The following is a 24,481-nucleotide window of genomic DNA, read 5'->3' as shown; positions in this document are numbered from 1 at the left end:
TTCCACTCAACTTCGATCATGTCGGATAGTGCAAGAGAGCAGATGAATCTCAACAGTCCCCCACCACCACCCGAAATTCCTGGCTCGAAAATCTCCAGTTACGTCTTAAAACTCAGAACCGCCCCTTCGGATTACTTCTTCCAAGCACCAAACCCACCCCAGTACGTGGACCTGTTCGACGCACCTACTGGGCCCTATTTCTTCTATGGCACGTTGACCGACCCGTCCATGGTTCGTGAAATTTTGGGGTTGGAAAATGAGCCCGAGCTGCGCCCAGCACGTTTATCGGGCTATAAGTGCAAGTTGTGGGGGCAATACCCTGCACTGTTGGACGCTCCAGACTCCGTGGTCGAGGGCACAGTGTATCATGTTAAAACGGTTGAACATGGGGAGAGGCTTGCGGCATATGAAACAAAAAACTACCAAGCTGGCCCTTGTCGCATCCGCTATACTGATGGGAAGGAGCCTGCGGACGACGTGGGGTATACATTCAAGTTCAAAGGGGATCAGAATGAATTGAGCGATGGAACATTTGACCTGAGGGTCTGGTTGGAAAGAATGGGAAGGTGGCTGCGGTGAAAAACCTCGATGCGAAGAAAAGCATAATGTAAGGTGGATAATACATTAAATTCTGTCGAAATGGCAATATTGTCCCTGTTCAGTGGTCAACACTGAATGGAACAGCTATTCAACTGGACAAGGCGCCAGAAGAGCTATTGTGGAGCATATATATCTTGAATCCGACTTGAACTATGGTGGTCCCTTACAATAAACCATATCAACCATGCTAGCGACTGACTGGCATCTTTGATGGATTAATTTTTGTAGCGCAGGTTATGAAGCTCCAGAGAATACCACAACGATGTGACTATTACTAACGGACTGCACGACTGCGCATCGTCTGCGCGTAGTGCTATCACCCTGGGTTGATTGAGCTCTGCTTGCCAGTCATTCTACGGACAGAAGACGAAACGCGCAGGACGGAGCATCACGGAGACAAACGCCCTCTTCATTATCTCCAGTCAGAATGACGCTGCTGTTGCAGGAATAAACCGTATTTTATCCGTTCATCTCATCCTCTATGCCAATCAATCGCGAAGCCAACGAGGATTTCGGTCACAAGGCTCCTTTGATGACAGGGGTGGGGACTGCGCAGATCTCGAAAGATGCGTGCGACCGCGTCCCCGAGATCATACCACAACGATGCTGCTATTCCTGGAGAACTGCCTGTCTGCGCATCATCTGCACCCAGTGTCACTATCACTGATTTGAAGGGGCTCTGCTAGCCAGTCGTTCCATGGTTCGAGACAGAACACAAAACGCGTAAAACTGGACCAGCACGGAGACACATGCCCCCTCCATCTCCAGCCCGCATGATAGGTTCCTTGTCCTTCTATCTCGTCCTCTATGCCAATCACTAATGGAACCAAGTAATGCGGTCACAAGGCGCCTTGATGATATGGGGACGTAGATATCTGGAATAGATTGCGCGATACACTGGTGTAAATCGAGGGGAGAGGATGTTTGCGCGCCGCCTAGGGCGTCGCCCCGCCGCTTTGTGGATCCGAAAGCCGTCCTGGGCCCCGATATGACCGCCGTGAACTATTACAGTCATCGTAAAAAAAAAAAAACTGTCCCTATTTTGTCACTTAACTGCGCTGACTGAGCAAGAACCGACTGACGCGACTCACGGCTGAGACAGTCTGATCAGCCTATTAAACCGAGTAATCCGATCCGGTCATCTTCGGTTTTAGATTGAGGCGAGCGCTATCAGCCAGGGTCGACAAGGCTCTCGCGCGGTGTGTCGGCCCTAAGGCAGATTTGCAGTCCCGCTGCGCAGGGATGATTATCCTGAAAGAGTGTAGGGCGAATGCGCCTGCATGCGCGGAAGCCAAATATAGGTCGGCCCATTGACACCTGACGCCATGGTCGGGCCTGAGAAGGAAAACAGGGCCGGAGGAGGGAGGGCAGTTCGAATTGCAGACGCGGGGTCGCAGAGGAGCCGACGAGTCAGTCAGACATGGAAAAGGGGGTGGCGGAGCTCAGGAGCTCGGTGATCCGGGTCAATGGCAAAAATGCCTCACCTGCGAGGCGTAGGAGAAAGAAGGCGAAAAAGAAATTTGGGGCTGTTGGATGGAGGGGGGAAGAGCAGGGGACTATATAGAACCACGCACGGAGAGGCATAAGGACAAAGGGCGCTAAACCTAAGGGGTCAAGACTAAGCCTAAGAGAGTAATTCGCTGTCCCCCTCCGATATGGTGTAGTGGCTAACATCGCCGTCTCTCACACGGCAGCCGGGGGTTCGATTCCCCCTATCGGAGTTTTCTTTTTACTTTACTTACATTTTTGGTTCGTAGAGATCAATCAAGTGCCTAGAGGTAAGAACCTTAACTAACTAGTTAGTACCTAGGATAGTCATATTTAGGTTCATCATGGCCTTGATCATAGATAGCAAATCGGGGTACGTTGGAAGGTACCAATCAGCAATACCCTACCTGTGATACTTTAGCTCAAATGGAATACACAAGTTCTGACCTACCTTGGTATGGATTGGATATATGTAACAGCCTAACCAGGACATCCATTGAAACCTAGGTTGGAACTCAACTGATCAATCCATTCCAATAGGTATTCTCCCGATCCTCGGGCAGTACCTACCTAGTACCTAGCCTCTTATCTAGCTCGCCATTATCGCTACCGCCACTACTATCACCTCGGTCGCCATTGTCGGAGGAGCAAATCTATACTGCACAGCGGACGGTCGATCTCGTCAGTCAAGGATGGCAGCCCGTTGGCCGCACGGACATATATGATCTTCTCGAAGTAGCCCTTGGCAAAGATCAGATCAACCTTCTCTAGCATGCGACTACCCTGGGCTGCACTCCGGGCAGAATAAGAAGATCACAGGGAAGAAGCAGGTGTACACAGTACCGATGAAGAGGTAGGCATTCAATGACGCATGGATTGAACAGCTCCATATGTGGAGATTGTAGAAATATGCATGCTGTTAGTGTTACCTCCCGTCGCCGGTCATCATGACCAAGGCTCCTAGCATGGTGGATCTACATCGGCTGAGCCAATCACCAAACACATTGCACCACCCAGAAGACAGCCTGCGAGTAAAGTTGGCTCTGCAGCTTGGGTCAGGGTTATCGAGGTTGGGATACGTAGCCCATAAATCGCAGTTGCAACACTCTACATTGTTAAATTGTCTCATGTGGCTGTGCACATCGTCGAAAGGATTTGTGTCGATGATACTACTCATGACGCCCTCTGGACGAATCGACCCGCCAGCACCCAGTCGGATAGCATATAGATAGAACTCACGATCGTGACCAAACTGCAGAAATTTCATAGTTGCAGAGGTGGTGACGGCGCGCATCAGCCATCTGCCAGAAGGTCCGGGGAAGGCGATAAAACGTTAGGATGATACATGAAGACTGTGCCGAAGGAGCGTCTCGTGACGCAGCATATTGGCCTTGACAAGATCCAAGGTGAAGCGCAGTACGCTATGTTAGATGTGTGTGAGCCATGCCAGGACTAATTGAAGACATAAACAGCCGGCCGCTGATCAGAGACGTGGGAATCAAGACGCCGAGGAAGGAATCAATATTAGTCCAAGTTCGAATGTTGCAAACAACAATATCACACTCAAAGGGTGTCCAGAATGGCCAGCAGCCTATAACGGTAGGCGATCGGGTCCGTCGTGGCCCTCATCCTCATCCCCGTGCGACAACAGTCGATAGGGGCCAGTGGATCCCGCGCTGTGGCGAAGTCGACGGTGAACCGCCAGATATATGCCGCAAACAAGGCAGACAAAGATCACAAGCGCAATGGTCCCCAATGTCCACGAATTGATGGAAGAATTCTCCGACGAGGATGCTGGTGGTCGCTGAAGTATCTCCGTTACACCGAGATTGCCCCCATTCGAATCGATTGCCCGAACACGGAAGAATGAATGAATTTCTGGGCTGAGGTGAATCTCAGTCTCGAAGCCGTCGCATGGGACCTGGTCAACAGCGGCGAAAACCATATTGGTGAGATTTTCACCGTTCCATGCCTCCAGTCGCCACTCTGCCACTTCAGTTGCACCGTTCCAGCTAACAAAGACACTATCTGACGTGAAGGCAGAATCGGGGGTTGTGAGAGGCTGGCCTACCCAGTGGAACTTGAAGACTCGGTAGGAGACGACGCGGCCAAAGGTAAAGAAAGCAGAAGCGCCAAAGTGGGCATTGCATAAAACATCGCCCTCTGGAGAGAACTCGGTGAACGCTGCAGAGTGACCCCAGCCCACGAGCACGTTCCCCGTGTCCAGTAGCTGCAAATTCCCCTGAGAAACGGCCATCATGTCGTCCGGGTGATAGAAAGACTGCACCAACTTTGCCTTCCGCGCTTCAGTGTCCAATTCAATGATAACCCCGCGGCTTACTGCAGAGGGATTGTCGTTATTGTTGGCTGCGTTGTCAAATAAGCTAAGGCGGCTGGGTCCTCGCCAGCGAGCATCATGCTGCCATGAAAAGTTTGTGGCAGCCCCGTGCGAAGCATCGGCAAAATCGTTTCGTTTCCCCCCCAGTGACCAAAGGACGTCGCCAGTGGTGCCATCGATGCATGCAACGGTATGAAGGTGGCGTATCGAGACCAAGTACCGGCCCTGATCATCCTTGTCCACACTGTTGATATGCGAGTGGTCATAGCCCGAGGTTCGTCCATAGCCGCTGTCTCCGATCGCAGCGTAACTATCGCTCGGGTTATAGTAGTTGGAGACGCGCCATTCAAACAACAGTTCTCCCGTCTCCAGGTTGACTTCCTGGAACACTCCATCGTACATCCACCCCAGTTCCGGGCCACCGATAGAGCTCAAGTCCATCGGGATGGGATCGTAAATCATCATTAGAGCTGTATCATTCGAAGTGATCTGGAAATCATGCAAATCGCCATCATACATGCCGATAGGCGACACCACATATTTCGGAGTATAGGTTGAATCAAGCTGTAATTGCACAAGGTAGTTAGCGAACCAGAAATGCAGTGTGGTAGCTCCAGGTTTGGCTTACCATATACCATGATCCTCGTCCATAGTTGTCATCCGTATCCCCTTGCCAGTAGGTGAGGTACTCCTCGCCTTTATACCGCTGCACTTTGAAATCTTGTGTGGTTCCCGAATTCCATTTCGTCCATACCAGATCCCCGGCGGAGTTCAAAATCATCGGTCCGGGGTGCGCAACCGAATCGCCTCGCGGTGCAAGGAAAGTATAGCGGGGGTCGCATTTTGCGGCAGGCGGAGTTATTTCGACGATTGGCGACTCTTGATCGAAGGAGAGGTAGTTTCGGTCCGGACCAAAGCCCTGACCTCCTAGGTCATACCAGCTGAGACCGGCACGCAGTCGCAATCTGATAAGTTGCGGGACTGCAAACAGATAGAATAGTGTCAGGGCTCCAATGGCGGCGAGAATCAGAGAGATGCATCGGAAGGATAGACACGTCTGCAGACGATTACTGCGAAGCCATGAGCTTACGCGAAGCACGCCAGAAGAAGTTCGCAGGAACATTAGCGCATCGCGGATGAATCAAGGTATTCGAGCACAGAGATGGCAGGGAATCTTGCGCTGCAGGTAGGCCCAGCCAAGGCCATGGTTTTTAGTATTTGCATCCTCTCCTGGATGGGTCACTCCGTTCCCGCTGTCTCCGTCTATCCGAAAGACTATTTGCTGTGACGAACGTTCGAGTCTTGGCTTCAAGGAGAGTGGAACTGAGTGTGCACACACGTGTGCTGATTCGGTCGCTGGCGGCATCTCCATAAGGATATCTTTGGCTGCCAAGGTTGCTGTGGGTCAAACTCCTTCTAAAGGGTTGCGCGTCGCGTCAACAAGCGATGGTAACGGCTAACGTTTAACCGGCGGCAATTATTGCTTCGTTGTTTGATTGAACCCGCCGTCGAATGGGAAGAAATGCTGTCTGGTCTCCTTGGAGGGAGGAACGCACTGCGACCCGCCACAGGTCATGACTTTCAGATGTGGCAGTGATATGTGGCTGGTTCACTCATGTGACATCCCATCCCAGCTAACCAGCTCCACCTATGCAGTACACAGTACAACATACAGCAACAACATACCTGTAGACTCGGTCAGTCTTGCAATACATACTGTGTAGGTAGAGTCATAGACTGGTTTACGCTTGGCCATGTGGACATGGTTCAACCTGCCCAGGTGGTTCATCACCTGTCGTCAATCGTTTCAAATGTTGTATGGACCCTCGTCCTCTTCTATTCAGGTCTACATGTAGACTGTAGATGATGCAGACACGAACCTACAACCCAAGACGCCACAAAAATCTACATCAAACAAGTCAGGGGCTGGAGACTTCTCTGCCTGTTGGCGTTAAAACCAAAGGCTTAGTCTCGTATATTCTGCCCCGGAAGTCAAAAACTAATTCTCCATCGCAATCCCGACTCTCGTCCATGGTCTTTCATTCAATAGGGAGTTTCTGCAGTTTTTTCTCCACTTTCCAGATGTAAGTGCATGTGCACCGATACTGCCGGCTATATCCTAGGCTAAACCCTATTAGGAAGGAGGCAGATCACGGGGTCCGGCCATTTGATCTAAACCTATTTGGGATGGCATCGGTATGGGTCGTACATGGCCTAATCCTAAAAGGGATAGATGGTGCTCGCGGTCGGAGGCTGCGGCGAAATATGAAGCGCTGGTTCGAGAAGGGGGCGATGGTTATATGATGGAGGTGGCATTGGCGAGGTTGAAGATAGGGAAAACTCGTGGAATTTGGTACAAAACCCAGAATTTTGCCTTGTTTGGGTCCATGATCAGATGAAAAAGGGCGATGCCTTAGTGAAGATATATATTTTGGAGATTACTAGGTGCGTAGAGCCCGACCTAGGGTTATCTATCACGTGGAACCCTCAGCTGCTGACATAGCCAATTTTTATTACCGTATGGCGGTGTCATATTTTACTGGCCATTCCTATTTGAGCGTGCATCTCCGTATGAATGTCAGATGCAAGGCATGCATATGAGATGCACGCTAAGAAATTTCCGCCTACCTAATTCGGAGGCGCTAACCCTAATTAGGCTGGATGCACATGCACTTACACAAAAAATGTCGGTGCAGAAACTCCCTAATACAAGGTTCCTTTGCACCTGAACCTCTCTGGCATTATGTTAGGGCCATAATCCAAGCCACTTGGTATATTGTCGAAATGTCGCATAGAAAGGTGGTAGGTCACTGGGCAAGGAGACAGGGGTGTGCATGGACTTCGTAGGTGGCTGCAGTAGTTTCTGATATGGCATGAGGCCCCGAACAATATTGAATTGAAGGAATTCAGTACGCTATGGAAAGGCGCAAACCTAATCGTTCTCATCCAAAGTATCGATTATTTGTGGAATTTGTGGACATCGATGTAGCGAAGTGAATTTGCAGTAATTGAATGTACTTCCACTTTCCACCGGCTTGTACGGAGTACCTGAGACTGAGTACTCCGTACAATGTACACAGTACTGTGTGCACGATTCTCTTCCGGCGGATTCCGGTTATTAGGCCAGCTTATTGGAGCCTTTTGGAGGTCTTTTGACAGGGGTTCGTGCGGGATGGTGTGAAGAAAATCCAAGAAATCCTGCCTATCAGCAGTGGGGCGTCGTTTCAAGCCAATCGATGCTAAGCTTACTTAAGAAGTGGAGACGCAATGAAATGAATTGTTTGACTATTTGGGGGACCGGACCAAATCCCGCTTAGCGGATACATTCTCCGGGGTACTTTTCTACTCTACTGTACCTACAGTAGTAGTACGGAGTACTTCCATGTAACGTAACTAGATGATACTATGCATACTTACATGCATGGCAGATCCTACCCTACATTAGGAAGGTTGATAAAACATTGTATACATAAGTGAAAAGGCACGAAAATCTCGTGACTCTCGTCGCGCACGTTCACAGATTAAACTTCTTCCAAGCTCCACTCGGTGGATGCCTCGTTTCCCGCCTTCATCTGTTCTTTCCCCTATGATTGGCACCTATCAATCGGCTTTGGGTTCGAATCTTCTCCTTTCCTTCTCTTCTTTCTCTGCTTGATATTACCTCAATTATGACGAGAAGTGTGGATAAGGAGATGATCTCTCAGGAAGTTGGGGTTGGCGCGACGACCCAGGATGACTGGGATATGCAGCGCCTGGGAAAGACCCAACAGCTCAAGGTATGTCGCGAACCATTGTTTTCGGGCCAAGACTGATCAGCGATAGAGGAATTTCCGTTTCTATTCCATTTTCGGATTGACGACGACGTTGATGGCAACATGGGAGTCGATTCTGCTGTAAGTTGGGACGCGCGACCGCGAGAAAAGGACGGGAATAATGGAGTATACGCAGCACGAGTACCTACGGTCTGATTGATGGCGGTCCGGCCGGCATGGTCTACGTCTATATTGCCTCGTTTGTGGGCTTCTTCTGCGCCGTGATTTCCATGGCCGAGATCGCCTCCATGTGAGTTTTGGAATCCAGGGACATGGTTGGAATATAGACTAACCGCTGGATAGCTCCCCAACGTCTGGTGGACAGTACCACTGGGTCAGTGAATTCGCCTGGCCGAAATACCAACGATTCCTCAGCTATCTTACCGGTTAGCCAATACCTCCTACCCACTCGGCGATACATTGCGCTAATTCAATCCTAGGATGGCTTTCGGTGCTGGGCTGGCAGGCCGCCTTTGCCAGTATCTGTTACCTTTGCGGTACTTTGATTCAAGGGCTGCTGGTTTATAACTACTCGGGTCCCGACGGTTGGCTGTACACCTACGAACGCTGGCACGGTACACTATTCACCATTGCCATCGCCGTCATCGGCACCGTGGTGAACACCTGGGGCTACAAAATCTTACCTCCCATGGAAGGCCTCATCCTCGCCATTCACATTTTTGGATTCGTTGCGGTCATGGTCATGATGTGGGTTATGTCTCCAGACCAGCCACAGGCATCTGGGGAGTCTGTCTGGAAGGAGTTCACCAACTCCGGCGGATGGTCGAGCATGGGCCTCGCCTGCTTGGTGGGCCAGTTGACACCAATTTTCTCTTGGACAGGCCCAGATGCCGCTACACATATGGGTAAGTCAAAGCGACACACCTTCGGCTATGAGTGCGTATGGCTAACATCTAGCAGCTGAGGAGGTTCAGAACGCTGCCTTAATTGTGCCCTGGTGCATGGTTTCGACCGCGTTGATCAATGGCTCCCTTGGTTTCATCATGTTGGTTACACTGCTGTACAACATGGGCAATATAGCAGATGTGCTGAACCCGGCGAGTGGATTCTCATTCATCCCGGCTGTCAATCACGCGACCGGCTCCGTCGCTGCCACCAATGGAGTGGCTGCTATTATTCTGATCATGGAAGTCTGCAGCGCCATTGGTATCTTGGCCACCGCCTCTCGCCAGACCTTCGCCTTCGCCCGTGATGATGCCCTGCCATTCTCTAAGCATCTGGCACACGTTAACCGCAACACCCAGATTCCCGTCTGTTCCGTGTTGGTGTCGACCATTATCACCGTACTGCTGAGCTTGATCAACATCGGCTCCACCGCCGCTTTCAACGCTGTCGCATCCGTCATGATCGCTGCTCTTTTCACCACTTATATCCTGCCGATTGCTGCCGTTATTCGGGTCCGTTTCGAACCATCTGGCATTCCTCCGTCGCGCTTCTCGCTGGGCGCGCTGGGACTGCCGATCAACGTGTTCTCTCTGGCTTGGCTCTGCTTTGCCATCATCTTCACCTTCTTCCCGACTGCCAACAACCCAACTCCGGTGGATATGAATTGGTCTATCCTTGTGTTCGGAGCTGTGGTGATCTTTGCAATTGTTTTGTACATTGTGCACGGCCGCCGAGTATACCGGGCCCCTGTGACCCAAGTTCGCAAGGTTGACTAAAGCCTCACATTCTTCCTCCTGACTATGTTCTTGATATTTTTGGATAAGTCTTGCAGCCTATCGGTTGGAAGCTTTGCGATTGCACACACAGTTCACATATTGGGAAAAGCGCCACCCCATCATTTTGCGTATGCATATATATGGCATTTAATAGATCTCTGGACATACTGATACTGAATGAGAATATGATACCCGCCGTTGAGTCTGACATTACTATATCGAGGTTAACAGACCATCGGACAATCAGGCTTTAGAATGGGAGGGGTGTGCCCTGTTCAGCCCGCCCTTTGACTTTGCAGCATCCGATCGAGTGTAGGAAGTACCATTCATGACGCAGCTTCGACACGGAAGTATCTTGTCACACTAGATCTCACGAGGTGTGCGTTTCGTACAAGCCAGGCGCTTTCGGTGAACTGAATTCGGCCCTCAGCGGAGTTGGCCCTCGTCGGATTGGTCACGGTTGACGCTTAACTAGGTAGGTGGACTGTTGCAATCTTGCTCCCATCAAAGAAGGACCTACATTATATCGGATACGTTCAAAGAAACAGATATCAAAAGCCTCCTATTATTTGTTAGCAGAAGGAGCCAAAATTGGGACCTCGGACCAGATACATCGACCGAGTCACTCCATACATCTCGATGCACAATCTCGAGGACCGTATCGACGGAAAAACGGATGAAGTCATCCAAGCCGCCCAGAGCATGGGCTTCTTCGCCTTGATCGAGCACGGTATCTCCAAAGCAAACGTCGAATCCATGTTTGACATGTTAAGGAGGTTCTTCGATCTGCCCGAAGATATTAAAGCAACCGTGCCATGGAATGCAAACAATGTAGGCTGGGAAAAGAACTCACAGATTCGTCTGTCTACCGGACAGCCCGACTACAAAGAGTCCTACCAGCTGCAGTTCGGTGAGGCCATGAATGACCACTGGGTCAAGTACGACGACCTGCCTGACTTTCGGGCTGTCTCGCTGGATTTCATGGATCGCGTGCGGCAAGTATCGGAATGTTTGATGCGGTGTTTCGCTCGCGGTTTGGGATTCCCGGAAAGGTTCATGATCGAGTGCCATGGTATAGCATGGCCGGACTCGCAGACCACTATGCGTCTACTGCATTACTTTGCGTTCCCGGAGGCGCCGGATGGCGGGGTTTATCATCGCGCTGGGGCACATGCTGATTGGGGCTATTTGGCCTTAGTCTTGCAGAAAGATGGGATTTGTCTTGGTCGCGAGGCTGTAAAGGATCTCGGCATTGATTTCGGCATCGGACACGGATGGACCAAAGTGGAGTACCGTGGAGGCTAGGACTGGAGAGATCGTGTGTAATATTGGTGAATTGCTTGGTTGCGATCGGATGACTGCTCAAGTCGACCTTTCATCGGGTTAAAATCGTCTGAAGAGCCCGGTGGCTATTTTGGTGACCGATACAGCATTGCTCACTTCAATCAGCATGCAAGGATTCTTGTATTCAGGGGCCAGTGAAGAAGTACCCGATGATGACCGGGGCTCAGTTTACCGAAAGCGGCATAAAATGAAGCCTCGTGGCTCTGCAACAGAGAACAGAGGCTGAAAGCGATCACTGCGGCAGAGCTTGATGGACAAGGCTTGGACATCTGATCTTCACTTGCGGTTTGTTAGGTGAGTTCCTGCAATGGGCTTGTGTGTTTCCGCATAGGGCTTCGGCAAAGGGCAGCGGGAGGCAAAACAGAGGAGAGTTACGGCCTGAGAAGACAGTAAGTCCGCGGTAGAAGTCAATGAACATATTATACTCCTATAAGTTTCCAAAGTCCCACCAAGTTGAGAACCCATCAATGTTCCCCAGACCGGATTCCGAATCTGGATATCCCAGGCTGTTCTCCATATCGACAAACTGCGAGGGATCCGCCCATAGCCAGGGTGTATTGGTCATTAAACTGTCTGCAGGGGCCAGGAGTTTCTCTGCAAGGTCCATGTCGGGAGAAGCGGGCGCGGAGGATACGCGCGGCATGGTTGGTGGCATGTGAGCAGCTAGTCCACCGTCCGCAGTATTCACAGTAACATTCGGGGATATTGCAACAATGACCTCCACAGTGGAGGCCGGGTTATCCTCCTCCTCTTCCGTAGAAACCGTTGGTGTCAATGAGGGATGTAATAAGCCGCCCGTGGACACTTCATGTGGTTTGGGCTTGCAGTTGACCTGAAGAACATCCCACATAAGAGGGATACTGAGATGAATTTTCTCGGGCTCCCAGTCGTAATCGATGTTTTCCGAACCAGACGCAATGCGAGTCATTTTGTCCAGTGTTTGATCCTGCGTCTCCGTCAGTATCGGCAGCAGCTAGTGACCCCACGAGACTCACCAAAATGTGACAAGCAGGAGAGAAGGATACAAAGCTCTTCAGGAACCTTCTGCATTTCGTGAAATCAACCTTGGATTTGTACTTCAATCGAGCGTCCGCAGCACAGCAGTAGTACAGATGTACTGTAGCAGCCATGGCCGCGACGTGTCCAAAAAATGGATCGATCAGTCGGAATTTCTTTTCAGTTATCATATCTATCAATCGAACAACCCATGTAGCGTGCAACAGCACTAACTCAGATGATCGTCTCCAGAATGTGTTCGGGATTGCTAGATTTTCGTTGTATTGCGATGCCACAATATAGAGGAAGGGGTGGTTCAAAACGGTCATAATGGAATGATACGTGAACTGAAGCTTCAACCACGGAGTCCAGTATTTCCGGTTGATTTTCAGTTGCTCTGCCGTCCGCTCGTAGAATTTAACGGAGTCATATCGATGACACTGGGAAAGCTTGTTCTCGATTTCTGTAAGGTCGGAAAGTATCATGGAGTACATGGAATCGTGTCGCCAGGGCTCTTTAAGTCTGTTCCGAGCACATTCGGAGACGTATCTTCGGACCCGGCTCCATACCCAGCCAAAGTGGGCCGCTAGACTCCAAATTCCTGTATCGGAGAATTTCGTGCAGCCAAGGTCATCTCTAGGTAGCGGTGGTGGGTTTATTTCAGTGCCATCTTGCGTTGCGCGGTCGCTCTGGGAGGTAACGAAGAATGTGCGCATCAATTCCGAGGGTACACAGAGATACCCATTTTGCTGCCCATAATATTGCTCCAAGCACTGTAGACTCCAGTATAGGCGCTTCTTTCGTTCGTTTATGGGACCTTCGCCGCCATAACTCGATTCGAGATCTAGGGTTGCTGACCGACAAAGATGCAGAGCGAGACCAAGATGGAAGCGGCCAAGATGTATGTTGCCATCTAAAATTAGGTCAGTATATATACACCATGGCGGCAGACGTCTTCAGCTGATGTTTGAGTACCGTACCGAGGAAAGAGGAATATGAAAGCAGGCAGAGACTCTCGATCGTTTCGAGCTCGACCGTGCCATTAGCCATGCGAAGCATGATCAGACTTCTGGCACTATCGCCATAGTGTCGTAGGTGATCGCGATCTCGGGAGAATCGAGAAGTCAAGGCGAGGAGAGAACAGACGAGCTCCTCTGACAGATAGCTCGGGTCTGCGATCTCTTCACGCTCGAAACACCAAATTGGTTGTCGATGGCAGTATTCGAAATAAAGGTCGATGGCTTTGGCGATCGCAGACGAGGAGGGATGGGATATCTGGTCTTCATAGCCAAGACCAAGGAACATCTGATCCTTGGTCGTGCCTGTCGGTTCGATGGATGGTCGCCGTTCTGTAGGGTATGATGTTTCTGGATTTCCATTGCCTTTCGCCTCTGGCAGCTGGTCTGATCGAATCGATTGGCTAGGTCTGGTGCCACTTAAAATGAGGTTTACCTTCTCTTCCAGAAATGCGAGCCTGTCGTCCTAAACAAACAAAAAGCAAGAGGTCAATGATCAGCCCTGGATAGCCACAGACCGACACCTACAGACTGCGCTCCTCTTGAACCTCTCGGTACTGATGTATAGAGGCACGTCTGATTTAATCGAACACAGCTGGAACAAGCCGGTTTCTCGGCCGGACATCGGATCTTCTTTCTCCTGTATGACATCAGATTGATACCTAGGAAAGAGCTGTGTGCATCTGCCCAGTAGTACCCTACCTGCAGTTGAGACAGGCTTCATGGGAACGCAGTCTGCCACGAGCATTCTCTCGTGAAGTCATCTTAAATTATGATGTAGGGAAGGGGCAAAGAGAATTTGGGGAAGGGCGCGAAGGGGATTGAGATTCGGCTGCGGGGTATGGACCAAAGCGCCCTAATAGTATAGTCATGGCCACCAAAAGATCAGGAGATAGTCAGTAGATAAGGTAATAAAAATGGAGCATAGTCGCATACTGGAGGGGCATAAATGCAATTTGGGCAAAATTGAATTTCTTATTCTTTCCTTCAGCGAATCAGCCCCCCCCCCGACCTTGGAATCTAGACTTAAGTCTGGGAGTTGAGCTTAAAAAGGTTAAATTATCCTGACCTCTGTGACCAGCGTCTTTCATATCTTTCTGAACGCACCTCCCAATTTTGGCGGATCACGTCCACCTACGACTACCAATAGCGAGTTAACTGGAGTGAGATGTTTGCTTGACTTGATGCTATTTATATCGATGCCTTAGGCTGCTTGATGCCAGCATCATCCGGCATCCAAGATAATAAGGTTGTAGCTCTCTGATTGGCCGGGATCTTAATCTAATGCGGGGCTGTCTCAAAAGGGACATGTAACATGTTCACATGACCTCGATGTCTTTTCTACTGCATTAAGCATATTTCGAGTCAGATGTCTTGTGATGGATATAGTCACATATGTACGGTAATCATGACCAAGTACAAAGCTTCAATTCGTAAATAAATAAGCTAAATGATGGCGCGTGATATGTATGCATAAAGGCGAGAACAAACATGACATGAAAGACTCAAGAATACCTATATCAACCCTGGAAACCATAAATCGTACTCCAATCTGCGGACCAAGCGTCGCCTAATACACCCTCGTCTCGGGGGCAGTCGCTGGCTGAGTTGGAGGTCCACCGCCACACCCTCCACCGCAACAACCGGCCTTGGCAGCCGATTCATTGCTGGTCAGCTTAGAGCAGAAGTCCATGTCCTCTTTGCTGACTGCTGCTTCCAAGGGGAGCTTTTGTCGCGCAGGCCAGATTTCCTCCCCGGTATCTTCTTCCCGCTTCTGGTGCGCCACGATCAGATCATGGACGATGGCCTGGAAGGAGACCAAGCCCTTCTCCATATGGGGGTGGGGCTCGTCGCTAACAAAGACCCCCAGGTCGAGGTTTCTCTGAGTTTCGACGCAACGACCATGGACCTCGGTCATAAGGCGGTTGTGCACCTGGTTAATCAACTCGAAGTCCTCATCGCTAGAGCTCTTTCTGCGGTAGACTTCATACCGGGTTGAGCATGTGGTAGGACTGGTAGGAATAAATCGCTGCATTATGAATAAGTTCGGCCTACATATACGGTCAGCATTAACTGGACAGCAGAAGGTACAATGGACTCACAAGACGGTCATGGAAGCATTAGGGAAATAATAGGTCGTCGCACTCTTCAGGTCCTTGGCAATCTGATCGGGTGTCGACTTCGTACTGTAAACAACAGTGCTGGAGTAGTCGGCCAGTACCTTCCAGTTGTACTCTCCGGTCAGCTCCCAAGTGTGGTCGAAACTGTAGTCCTCCCAGCTGAAGTCCTTGAAGCACGACTGTAGACCAATCTCGGCAATGTCGTCTTCCCACGAGGTCTCAGGCTTTTCGCCAGCATCCAGGTTAAGCCAGATAAAGCCGTTGATGTCGATGTGAACATGTATCGGCAGGAGGCCGTTCTTGCTCTTGTCAAACCCTTCCACTTCCTGATAACCGGGCGCTTTAGCAAGCTTGCCATTGAGGCCGTAGGACCATCCATGATATTGGCAAGAGAAAATTCTAGACGTGCCACCTTCTTCGGTGACCACTGGGAAAGCCCGGTGTCGGCATACGTTGTGAAATGCGTTGATATTCCCCTCACGGTCTTTCACCAGGATGAAAGCGTAGCCGGCAATGTTGTAGCGGAGCCAGTCACCAGTTTTGGGGAATCGCAGCTTGTGTGTAGTAAGAAGCCACTTTCGAGAGAAGATCGCGCGTCGCTCGAGTTCATAGATGCCGTGCGAGGAATACCACGAGGCAGGCAACGTAGGGACATAAGATGCCTCCGTTTGCGTGGACATTCTGAATATCGTAGGACAAGTTCAAGGCGTGAAAGAAGGTAAATGAAGCCTAAGAGTTTCGTCTTTAATTTGTAGAACCTATCAGAAAATCATGGCACTGACGAGCGTGAGCTATATAGTACGACAGCTATCGTGATCATGAGCTCACACCTCCTATGCTGATGCCGGTTGTATAGATCTCCGCCGATCACAGGATCGGAGCGGAGCCTCAGCCGTTCATCGACCGATCCAATTAGCAGAATGATGTGTTAAGAGTCTGACAATCAGAGCGGACCGACGGCTGACGGGTGAGATTACCGCGCTTGGTGAAAGCCACTCGGATTATACAGTTCCTGACCCGGGCTTAATCTTGCAGTGACGATGAGGTCGAGGTGAAAGATAGAACAGAACAAGTCCAATTCTTGTCGGCTCCTCCTAGAGCGGAGAGCCTTAGAGGTGTCCAAGTCAATCATTTCCCCTATCATAATCTATAACTTACTACACTCGTATGACGATGCGTTGAACGGAAGATACGATGTCTGAAGGCCATTCCCCCGCACACGTCAATCCCAGCCGATCACATGACCGGTCCATCTTTGTCAACGGAATTCCGGCTTGAAGGCCCAAAGGAGTCTTGACTCCGGCATCATCTGCCGGCAACTCAAGATTATGTACGGCTTGAGCTTGCGTCGCAGGACGCAGCTGAGATCTCAGGTATATCCTGTCAGATTGGGGACCATGCAGGTAGACCAACTCAATTATGATGAGACACCTGTCGGACGCTAGAAGTAGCTTGTGATCAAACCTGTTCTGCCACCGGGATTTTGATTCCAAGACGGGACAATCTGTGCTCAATAAAACACTCGCGCCGCATGGGTGGAAGATGGGAGTCGACATCATCTCCTGAAGACCTAGGCAAGAACTAAGAAGCACATAGACACAGTCACACAATTCTGAGGAGAACACAATCTAACAATCAAAACATCAGTCAGGAAGAAAAAGAAGGGCGAGCAATCCAGCCTTTCGTCTTTCTCGTACCTATGTCCACGCTCATCCCCTGTCTGTATCACCCTGTTGACTCGAAAACATAAACATAGTCCGGACCTCGAGGCTACGTGTGCCTCAGCAGACTTCAATCACACCCATAATTACAATCCCGGCACATGACAGAATAGCCACCCGGACTAACTATCGATGCTTTGCACCTAGGTACGATGAGCGCAATCCTAACCTAGGATCGAGACCAGGCGCAAGAAGCCACCGCATGTCCGAAGTGAGATATTAGCCGAACCCTTCACCGAGCTGCAGTTGTACGTAGAAAAACTGACGGGATCAGCTTAGTTTGTCCATGGTTACAGTGACATTGGGGAATGTGATCAAACTACCCTGCAGCATGCAATCAACACCACCCAAAAGAACATACATTCAGAGGGCGTTATTTGTCCAATCTTTCAAGATTTCTATCTCCTGTGAGTACCTCTCGTTGAGACAGCCCTTAGCTTTGGGTAAGAAGTCTTTCGTTCAACAAGCGAATTGCGCAAATTAGGTATCGGATTGAAGGCTTCCTGTCATGTAATTGACAATCATTGGAAACTCCGGTTGCAGGTAGACTGGGAGATCATCGGCGATTTGGTATATTACCCAAAGTCACCATGCCCTTCTCTCAGTTGGAGAGTCTACGCTAAAGGGGAAGCACGACTGCGTGAGTTCTTAAGAAGTGCTTAAAGGTCAAAGAAAAAATATTTTTGAGTGTAGACCAGTCACTCGTAATGAATCAAAGATGTGTTCAGGGCTACGCAGGGCGTTGCTGAATTGTTGTTGCGAGACCCCACAGGAACAATGTTAAGATCCATGCCACGCTAAGTATTGTTCTATTTCATTGTACTCGACAGCTGAAAACAACAGAATTCCCGTGAACTTCTTTTCCCCTATGCTAGCTAATCACCGCCGCCATGGGACGGATTGTCATCGTCGGAGCAGGTAATTAACATTGAACGAGCTGATTGAATTTGGGCTAACTTCTTAGGGCTGTACGGTCTGATCGCAGCGAAGACATATCTGCAAGTTACTGGAGCTTATGATAGTGAAGACACAGCGAAAAGGATCGACGACAATATCGAAATTCCCACATGCTTTACGGAGCATACCGGAGCTTCTACACAAGACCCTTCTGAGACTCACCTTCTTGTGATTGACTCGGCCTCGGATATAGGAGGCACATGGGCTGAGGAGCGTCTCTATCCAAACTTATTCAGCCAGAACTCATATGGACTGTATGAGTTCAGTGACCTTCCTCTTTCCCGTGTGGTCCCCGAGGAAGATGGGAATGACACCAGAAACCAGTTCATTGCAGGCTGGAAGATCAACCGGTATCTTCGTGCGTGGGTGGAAAAATGGAGACTTGACAGATATATCCGATTGAATTGGACGGTAAGAGGCCCCAGTCTATGTCGAAGTCAATATTTCTGAAGCCTGCCTAGGTCAGAAGCATCAGCCGCCTGGAGAGCAAAGAGTGGAAGCTCGATATCAATATTGCTGGGAACCCATGCAGAAACATAACCGTTATTTGCGACAAATTGGTGTTGGCTACAGGACTCACCTCGGTGCCAAACATGCCGGATACCAACGCCTCATCAATGGCCTCAGATATTCCTGTACCAGTAATCCACGCCAAGGATGTCGGAATCTGGGCCCGGAAACACATGGGTTACGAGCCGCTGAAAGCAACCAAGTCCGAGGCTGTGAGCGCGCCAGTCAATGGTTCTCCCTACTCACAGTTGCGGTCGGTTGCAATATATGGCGGCGCAAAGTCATCCTTTGACCTAGTGCACTTCTTTGCAACTCTGCATCGAAATGACCCCAAGCTACGCCTTAGGTCAACACAAGACAGCCCAGTCCAGGTGCACTGGATTATCCGCGATCGAGGTGCCGGGCCCTCGTGGATGGTGCCTCCAACATCCACTCTTCCGAATGGCGACACTGTTGCAAGCGATAAGGCGGCGAGCACCCGGCTGCTCTCGCATCTCACCCCATGCTGCTACGAGATCCCCAAACGTCTATCTTTCGGTCCTTCGGGCAGTCCCCACTGGGAGGGCTCATGGCTAGCGCGGCTGTTCCATGGAAACCCACTAGGCCGATGGTGGATTCGTTCGTTTTGGCGATCAGTTGATAAAGGGCTAGAGGACACAGCACAATACGGGTCAGACGCGAAGATGGAAAAGCTCCGCCCAGAGAACAGGTGAGTTACCTGGGGCCCTTCGTTTCAATCAATCACTCATTGACTATTTCTAGTGTTGTATCCTGTGTATCTGGTATCGGCATCGCAAACCAAGGTGATCTTTGGGAGGCCATTAGACTGCCGCATGTCAATATTTATCGATCGGTCATCGCAGATATCGCGGCTGCAAGCGCAGATAAAACAGCGGATTCAGCCACCAGGGCTACGGTGCACTTGTCAGATGGTAGCCGCATCGATGCGCTTGACCTTGTCATTCACGCAACTGGCTATAAGCCGATAGTCCCAATTCGGTTTAGCCCTACGAGCCTCCGTCTGAAACTGGGGTTATCAGCCTTGGTAAGCTCGGTCTCGGGTGACAGGGAGAGCCACGGCGATTGTTTGATTTCGGCCGACTCGCCGGAGAGAATCGATGGGCCACTGGAGGAAACGAGGAACGCCCGCATCCAACACTGGGACGGTCTTGATCGTAAGTCTGAGGTTTTGATCAAGCAAACCTTGGACACTACAGGTTGCGCTCTCACAGATCGCAGTCCCCCATCATGGGCAACATCTCGCAAGTTGCTGCCGTACCGTCTATTCCGACGGATGGTGGCGCCCGAATTAGTGGCAGAGGGCGACCGCTCCTTTGCTACACTCGGCGTAATATTATCATCGACTATTGCTGTTATTGCAGAGGCCCAGGCTCTGTGGGTGGCGGCGTTTCTAACAGGCGGGCTCGACGCAGAGGACCTGAAATCACCCGCAGGCAAGGCTCTTTCTCTGGCGGATATTTCGTTGGAGACGATGGAGTCGGCTATCTCCGAGGATGTAGTTCTCGGCTCATTGACAGGAACTGGCCTCGAAGTTGACGCTATTCAGGTATGCTTTGAGAACCATGAATGGAGGGATACGTTCTAATCATCTTGTGCTAGTATAACGACATGCTCATGCGGGATTTGGGACTCAATCCATACCGGCTCGGAGGAGGTTTCTACACTGAATTAACTGGCGTGTACGGGCCTTCAGCTTATGCTGGGATTGTAGAAGAGTGGAGGAAGAGTCGAGGGATGGCTCAGGGGCAGCAGTAGTAGACTAGTAGTCTTTTTGTTCTCTCGGGGCAACAACCCACATATCGACGATCGTGTGTAAACCTGCCTGTCATTAATCAAATGAATACGAACTCATTGACCGGAGTCTAACTCGTGCGTTCATGTTATAACCATCAGTGCAGTGCGAGAGTGGCCTTCGCCCAGCTCAACACAGGCGTGGACGGGTCCGTCCACGTTGCCTCAGTTTCCTTAGCCGTCCCCCTGCAAAAGGCGGTGGCTTTGGCTATCCACCGCCTGCTATTTCCAGCAATGCTGACTAAGCCTTTTGGGGGCCTGACGCAACCTGATTGGGTTTGGCGCGCCAAAAATCTGGCATAATTCTGGATCATGTGATCTGGTGACCGTGTTTTTACACCTTCCTAAATCGACGGGTCTTGGCATCGCCGCATCTTCGCAACTGGGAACCCAGCACATTGTCTCTTCATAGTGGCCGCCAAAGCACATCAAGAGCCCATTCACTCTGCCGCCATGTTGCCATTGTGGTAAGGACTGTGCTGGATCTTGGTCTTGTGATCGCTCGGAGTCGGCGCTTGGAGTACGCCATTTTGAAGAGCATACATCGCAGCTCCTCTTGTGATGCTAAGATCCCGGATTATGGCAACATCCATTGTTGCCTCAGCCCAGAGCGCCCAATGGGGAAGGGGGGCAAATTGGGGGCATGGCATTGGAAGTTTCAAATGAGGTGTGTGAATGCGAAGCGCGTGCAACTGAGCCGAGTCATTCGTGGTGAAATTGATCAGGGGCGACAGTCCGACTGCTTCTCCAGATCACAAAGAGGCAAGTTGAATCATTATCGGAGCGACATCGCTGTAGCCTAGGATTCAGAGATCAGAACGAATGGAGCATACATAGTCGAAAAGATCCAGCGGTTGAAGTTTGGGCGGAAGTGCGGAGATCAGCCACACACCACTGGGGCACTTCCTCTTCACTTTACTCTACATACTGTTGCCTTGCAAGAGTCATTCAATGAATCATACAGCACTTATATTTGTGTCCTTTTCTCGATGGAGACTTGTACAAACTGCGACTTTATCCAACTTCATCCTTAAAACCATGGACATCGACAGGCGGATGTACATAAAGCAATCCTGCACTTCGACCACAACCCCCAAAGGTCAGACCAAATGGTAATCACATTTTGATCTCCTTTGCAAGGTCGATCATAACGGAAAAATGGGTCTTGCTCCCGACTGCTGTTGGTCATATCCCCTGAAACTTGCAGGAGCTCTAGACGCAAGGGATAGCAGGGCAGAAAAAGACAGATGGCATCTCCTTGCAGGAAGGGCCCTCGACCTTCTACTTCCAGCTCAGCACTGTCGACTGCTTCGTTTCACCAGATCTACACAGTACTGCCATTGGAGCTCTTTGTGATATCTGCGTCATCATGTACGGTCTAAAACAATTGTCGCTTCTGAGCCTGATGCTTCTCTCTGCGTCGGCGGCAAAGGATCCCAAGCGGACTCTTGTGCGCATATTCTCCCCGATCGAAAGCTCTATTGCTAATCAGACCATGTAGGTGGGAATTGAAACTGCCGAAAAGAGCCGTGGTATTGATGTACCACTGAATGACTGCCATCCCATTGAGGAAGAGTGAGTTCAATGTCCACCTACCCAACATTTAGCTGCCTCGCTGTGCCGAAACTAACAGGTCACAGAGATGTACTCACAGTCTCTCTGAAAAAACCATGTCGCTTGTTCACGTAAGTCCAGTTAGCAGCCCTGGTTTTACGGGAATCACACTAACAATGAGACAGTGGCCCTGACTGCACCGGCCACAACACATTCCTAAGTCCCGGCGAACACTCTTCGGGCAAGGACCCAATTCCCGTCATCGAGTCGATATTTTGCCAGGCATCTTTCTGAAGAAACACAACGATAATTGCAAGGTTCGGGGGTTGGTGCATGCCTCTCTCTGGCTTGAAGTGGTACACAGTAAATAGTATCAAATCAAGCCATTCTTTCAAAACATGCTTTCTTCCATGCTATTCGCGATCCTCCGACGGTCTGAGGCTAAATTGGTATATAGTAGGTTAGAGCCGCACTATCTCATGGACGTACGATGAAGACTGCCGGCACTTTCTGAACGACCTAGGACCGAACATAAATTGTGGGAGAATATCAGGAGTGGGAAACTAACCATAGGTTCGCGGACTGTGTGGAGGAGAACTTTTTCCATGGCGTTACTGTCATCTCTAAAGCCAATCACGCTATGAAGCCTCATGGTCATCTGCCACCAAAATCTTGATACTACCGCCATGGGGATCAGCACTAGGGTGGAGCGCATCTCGCGCCTTCCTAAGAGGGAAGACATGCGAGAAAAGCTTCTTCATATACAAAACTCTACCCCTGAGGCCGGCGATTGCCGTGGGCCATGTGTCACAATAGCGACGTCAATTGATTCGAGATTGTGGTCTGCGGTCACCTGCAATGAGGGATTTGGATGCGAGACGTTGAGGGGGCACGGTTGCCCACTTGGGAATTTACGGTGACCGAAGCCCTTCTTTGATCGAGTACTAAATAGTCATTTTGGCCGAAGGCATGAGCACAAGAAGTCTGGCCGGCGGCTGTGGTGTGATGAGGTGGCAGACGGATGCGTTGATATGGAAGCCATTGTTCATGCTTTTGTGAACACGGTCGCGCATCGATGGCGCTGTCGGTGCTAACAGTATTGCCGATATGAAGGCTGCTTGCAGTTTCAACCTGGCGGAGCACTTTCCTGTTGGGGAATCCGTGCGCCAGCCGTCAGTTCTTGCAAAATTCCTATATTGAGAGCAGTGGGTGCAATGTGCATAAGCGAGTGAAGCTAGTGAGCACGTACACTCTCAATGGCCTAGTGTAGGTGCCGAGTTCCAGACGCGTGTTTAGCGAGCTTGCCGCCAACTGGCAAGCCTTCCGTCAACTGGCAAGTCCATCCCTACCAAATGCCCCAATAATTCCACTGCAACCTACATGTGCCTCGTCTGATCTGGTGTTTGATGCTATGGACAAGGCATTCAATTTTTCATGGTTCCATTGGTACTGCAGATCTATCGCCTTCGGTCACCACCATCCTTGGAACATTCATGTGTCTCCTGTCCAGTCCAGCTCTGAGAACACAGATTTGTTGGACCGTTGATCCTAAGTATTGTTTTGAATCAAAGCACACCTACCTTATAAACCTCCATCCTTAAGAGAATGTAAAATCGAGCACCAGCATGAAGGCGACACGTTTTTACTCTGTTGATTCGTCCAAAGGGCTCAGCGGCACGAGAGTTATTCCGGGCAATGTCGGTACCTCCATAATGGGGCATCAATCCACCAGAAATCCAGAAGCAAATTTCAAGTATTCCAAGTCTATCAACGACTAACGTTGCCCAAATGGCGCATTCTCCAATTTGTAGTATGTCTAATGAGAGCCTACCTTGCTCCTGTATATCAGGCGACTCGGAATTCGCCTTCTTCGTCGGCGTCGTGCGATTTGTCTGCCTCGATCACACGGGCTGCAACTACTTGAACTTCGTGGTTCACCGCTGACTTTACCCCTCAGACTACCTCCATTCAAATCAATCAACCGGATTTGGAGGTGTGAGCTGGGGGGACAAAGGAAGATCAGCGAAGTCCAAGGTTCATGTAGGGCCCTAGAAGGGCGGTTCAAAACGAGCCATGATAGTCACAAGACTGATATCATTATCAAACTTATCAAATGATGAGCACGCGAGTTTGACCTGCATGACACATTCGAGTTTCATGTTGGGGACTGCGATATGCAGATATGAAAATCAAGTCACGACGAATGTGCGGTGACCATGAAGTTAAAGCTCTGATGTTGAAAGCGTTGGACCCGGAAAGAATAAAACAATTGAGACCGACTGAACCGAGCAAGTGCATGCGATGTCACTATGGATCATGTTGAAACGCCAAAATTGACGAGTGATGTGTTCTGAAACTTCCACGGGATATTCTCGCAGGCACAAAAACAGTTCCGCCCTGTTTGTAACTAACGATAGGGTCACAAAATGCCTCGATATCTGGGTCTAACATTCAAAGTCCCAAAATCAAGAGCATCTGATTTTGTTTCTTTTTTTTTCTTCGGAGACAGGGGGGTCGTATTGGCCAATGAC

General features: G+C 50.1%; 9 protein-coding genes across 9 annotated transcripts; 6 read left to right on the top strand and 3 right to left on the bottom strand.

Moving 5' to 3' along the window:
• Positions 1-18: 18 nt before the first annotated feature.
• On the top strand, positions 19-579 carry N7515_001242 (gamma-glutamylcyclotransferase family protein; the record flags this gene model as incomplete). The annotated part of the gene is made up of 1 exon (XM_056661986.1): positions 19-579. One exon carries the CDS (start codon positions 19-21, stop codon positions 577-579), a length of 561 nt encoding a protein of 186 aa, XP_056524099.1.
• Positions 580-2,432: 1,853 nt separating this feature from the next.
• N7515_001241 (uncharacterized protein) lies at positions 2,433-2,859 on the top strand (the record flags this gene model as incomplete). Its single annotated transcript, XM_056661985.1, has 2 exons — positions 2,433-2,461; positions 2,682-2,859. 2 exons carry the CDS (start codon positions 2,433-2,435, stop codon positions 2,857-2,859), a joined length of 207 nt encoding a protein of 68 aa, XP_056524098.1.
• An 820-nt stretch (positions 2,860-3,679) lies between these two features.
• N7515_001240 (arylsulfotransferase family protein) lies at positions 3,680-5,549 on the bottom strand (the record flags this gene model as incomplete). The annotated part of the gene is made up of 2 exons (XM_056661984.1): positions 3,680-4,990; positions 5,055-5,549. The coding sequence occupies 2 exons, from the start codon at positions 5,547-5,549 to the stop codon at positions 3,680-3,682; spliced, it is 1,806 nt and encodes a 601-aa protein (XP_056524097.1).
• Positions 5,550-8,094: 2,545 nt separating this feature from the next.
• Positions 8,095-9,920, top strand: N7515_001239 (uncharacterized protein; the record flags this gene model as incomplete). The annotated part of the gene is made up of 6 exons (XM_056661983.1): positions 8,095-8,202; positions 8,249-8,319; positions 8,375-8,488; positions 8,542-8,624; positions 8,679-9,104; positions 9,160-9,920. The coding sequence occupies 6 exons, from the start codon at positions 8,095-8,097 to the stop codon at positions 9,918-9,920; spliced, it is 1,563 nt and encodes a 520-aa protein (XP_056524096.1).
• Positions 9,921-10,559: 639 nt separating this feature from the next.
• Positions 10,560-11,225, top strand: N7515_001238 (Oxoglutarate/iron-dependent dioxygenase; the record flags this gene model as incomplete). The annotated part of the gene is made up of 1 exon (XM_056661982.1): positions 10,560-11,225. The coding sequence occupies one exon, from the start codon at positions 10,560-10,562 to the stop codon at positions 11,223-11,225; it is 666 nt and encodes a 221-aa protein (XP_056524095.1).
• A 466-nt stretch (positions 11,226-11,691) lies between these two features.
• N7515_001237 (putative C6 transcription factor) lies at positions 11,692-14,040 on the bottom strand (the record flags this gene model as incomplete). The annotated part of the gene is made up of 5 exons (XM_056661981.1): positions 11,692-12,210; positions 12,260-13,173; positions 13,241-13,742; positions 13,805-13,916; positions 13,979-14,040. The coding sequence occupies 5 exons, from the start codon at positions 14,038-14,040 to the stop codon at positions 11,692-11,694; spliced, it is 2,109 nt and encodes a 702-aa protein (XP_056524094.1).
• Positions 14,041-14,846: 806 nt separating this feature from the next.
• On the bottom strand, positions 14,847-16,076 carry N7515_001236 (aromatic ring-hydroxylating oxygenase subunit alpha; the record flags this gene model as incomplete). The annotated part of the gene is made up of 2 exons (XM_056661980.1): positions 14,847-15,327; positions 15,379-16,076. 2 exons carry the CDS (start codon positions 16,074-16,076, stop codon positions 14,847-14,849), a joined length of 1,179 nt encoding a protein of 392 aa, XP_056524093.1.
• A 1,931-nt stretch (positions 16,077-18,007) lies between these two features.
• On the top strand, positions 18,008-20,360 carry N7515_001235 (uncharacterized protein; the record flags this gene model as incomplete). Its single annotated transcript, XM_056661979.1, has 5 exons — positions 18,008-18,035; positions 18,082-18,485; positions 18,536-19,293; positions 19,347-20,151; positions 20,205-20,360. 5 exons carry the CDS (start codon positions 18,008-18,010, stop codon positions 20,358-20,360), a joined length of 2,151 nt encoding a protein of 716 aa, XP_056524092.1.
• Positions 20,361-21,765: 1,405 nt separating this feature from the next.
• On the top strand, positions 21,766-22,244 carry N7515_001234 (uncharacterized protein; the record flags this gene model as incomplete). The annotated part of the gene is made up of 4 exons (XM_056661978.1): positions 21,766-21,846; positions 21,898-21,971; positions 22,037-22,081; positions 22,136-22,244. The coding sequence occupies 4 exons, from the start codon at positions 21,766-21,768 to the stop codon at positions 22,242-22,244; spliced, it is 309 nt and encodes a 102-aa protein (XP_056524091.1).
• Between the last annotated feature and the right edge of the window lie 2,237 nt (positions 22,245-24,481).

Source organism: Penicillium bovifimosum, assembly GCF_028826915.1.
Source record: "Penicillium bovifimosum strain IBT 22155 chromosome Unknown utg000002l_segment0_segment0, whole genome shotgun sequence".
NCBI lineage: Eukaryota > Fungi > Ascomycota > Eurotiomycetes > Eurotiales > Aspergillaceae > Penicillium > Penicillium bovifimosum.
Note: the sequence above shows the minus strand (reverse complement) of the source record. Positions and strands in the feature narration are given on the sequence as shown.